Raw genomic sequence first — 1,903 nt, 5'->3', positions numbered from 1 at the left:
GAAAACCCCCCACATTTCCTCCAAAACCACTTCTTTCCATGCATTTCTCCTCCCTTCTTCTATGCTCTGCTTGAACTCCTGTAACAGTCCCTCTTCCCACGTCCCCAGGGCCCTTCCAGCCCCACTGCACCTTTAGGTCCGTCTTTGGCTAAGCCTCCCCTATGCTTTCATTGCAGCACAGGGGAAGGATGGAGAGACAGAGCACAAGAGCTAATGCAGCAGCACCTGAGCACCCTGTGCTCCCACAACACCCTTCAGCACCAGGCATGCGGGTCTGATACAGAAAAAAGTGTCTGTGGGACTGCGTTAGCCCTAGTGCATCCTCCAAACGCCAGCCCCTGCCTCTTTCTGTGATGCCTCTGCATTTCCTTTGACTGCTCTGGAAGATTTTGCAGCTCCTGGGTTCACCAAAGGTCTTACTGAGATGTGACCGTGACGTACCTGCGTGGTGGATGACCCTGTAGGAGTTGCTTTCCAGGGAGATGTTGCTGATGAGGGTGAAATGGAGCCCGTAGTGGGTGACTGTGCTCAGTGTGGCAATGGACAACCCCAGCAACTGGAAAAGAAGGTTTTTAGGAAGGGATTGACAAAGCAGCAGCTCTTGCTGAGTGCACACAAAGCTTTGAGGTGTATCTGGATACTCCTGAGCCCCACGCAGGTGCAGACAGCCTGATCATCCAAAGAACACTGCATGTACCCCAAAATGCACATAAAAGGACAAACCCCAGACACTTAAACATACTAAAGCTCTTTTTCTCTCTTGCATAACGAGCACACATGACACTGCACAGCCTGCAGTCTCTTGGCCGGTGTCTGTGGATGAAATTCCCACCACGTGAAGAAAGCCCAGAGGATCGATGCTCTTGCAGCACACCTGTGCAGTCCCACCCTGGTCTGCAAAGTACGCACGTGCAGTTATGAGGGCTGCCAGCTTCAAGAGTGGGTTTGGGCTGGGATGATGTTCTCTGCTTTACCCTTTGCAATGCTAGTCCCATTGCCTGCTGTTGGCTATATTTCCTATTGTAGAGTGCAAATAACTGAGTCTTGTACTACTTTAAGTAATCTGTGCTGGTTTCTGTCTCCACAACGTGCTGCTGGGCCGTCTGTGCTTCTGTCCCATCTCTGAGAGCACTTGTATGCCTAAGGCACGGGGTGACTACGAGCACGTTACCCTCCGTGTTGCCCAGAGCAAGTCCAGGCGATGGAGAGGGAACATTTCTGATGGCACCTGGCTCTAGGGTAGGGCTTCCTGTAGCACGACTGGTGGCAGAGCTGGGACGGAGGCACCAACAGCAGGACAGTTAAAAACCACTCCAACTCTAGTGTAATGAACATAGAAAATACAAGATGTGAAGCCACTCCTAGCTCCTAAGATAAGGTTTCATCATTTTGTGCCTTTACAATATGGAAACACAAGGCAGCTATCCCTGTGTCAAATGTGACATAATCCCCACTGTATGACATTTTCTAATAGCTTTTGCTGGAGACTTATAGTTTTGGAGACTAAATACATCCAAACCATAGCATTTTCTCCTTATAAATAACCTAATTTGTGGCACCTACTGATCCTTCATGCTGTTCATTACTGCATATCTCGACCCACGCCCAGCAAAATGCTAAGTGCAACACCGGTTAGCTCAGATTTCTGAGAAACACCAGTCTAAAATCCTCCCAACAGCAGTAACATGATTCTAGCCATCCATAGTGGCTGTGCCTTAACATCTCCTCTAAACATGTTTGGTACCAATCCTCCTTTGATTTCCTCCAGATGACATATTTTGTTATTTGGAAGAAACAACAACGTACAGCCACTACAGCCAACGGTCTTGAAATGTTGAAATTTGGGCAAACTATAAATTGCACGTGTGGCCCAAAATAAGGTATTACCTTTTAATTACACTCT

General features: G+C 48.2%; 1 protein-coding gene across 1 annotated transcript in view; it reads right to left on the bottom strand.

The window, feature by feature from the left end:
* The window catches only part of TSPAN32 (tetraspanin 32), a 32,383-nt gene that overhangs the window by 29,726 nt on the left and 754 nt on the right, over positions 1-1,903 (bottom strand). The window contains exon 2 of the mRNA XM_009328529.1: positions 442-556. Coding sequence (XP_009326804.1) covers positions 442-556 — 115 coding nt within the window. The remainder of the gene's footprint in view (positions 1-441; positions 557-1,903) is intronic.

This window comes from Pygoscelis adeliae, unplaced genomic scaffold (assembly GCF_000699105.1).
Source record: "Pygoscelis adeliae isolate BGI_AS28 unplaced genomic scaffold, ASM69910v1 Scaffold166, whole genome shotgun sequence".
NCBI lineage: Eukaryota > Metazoa > Chordata > Aves > Sphenisciformes > Spheniscidae > Pygoscelis > Pygoscelis adeliae.
This window is presented reverse-complemented; position numbering and strand designations above follow the sequence as displayed.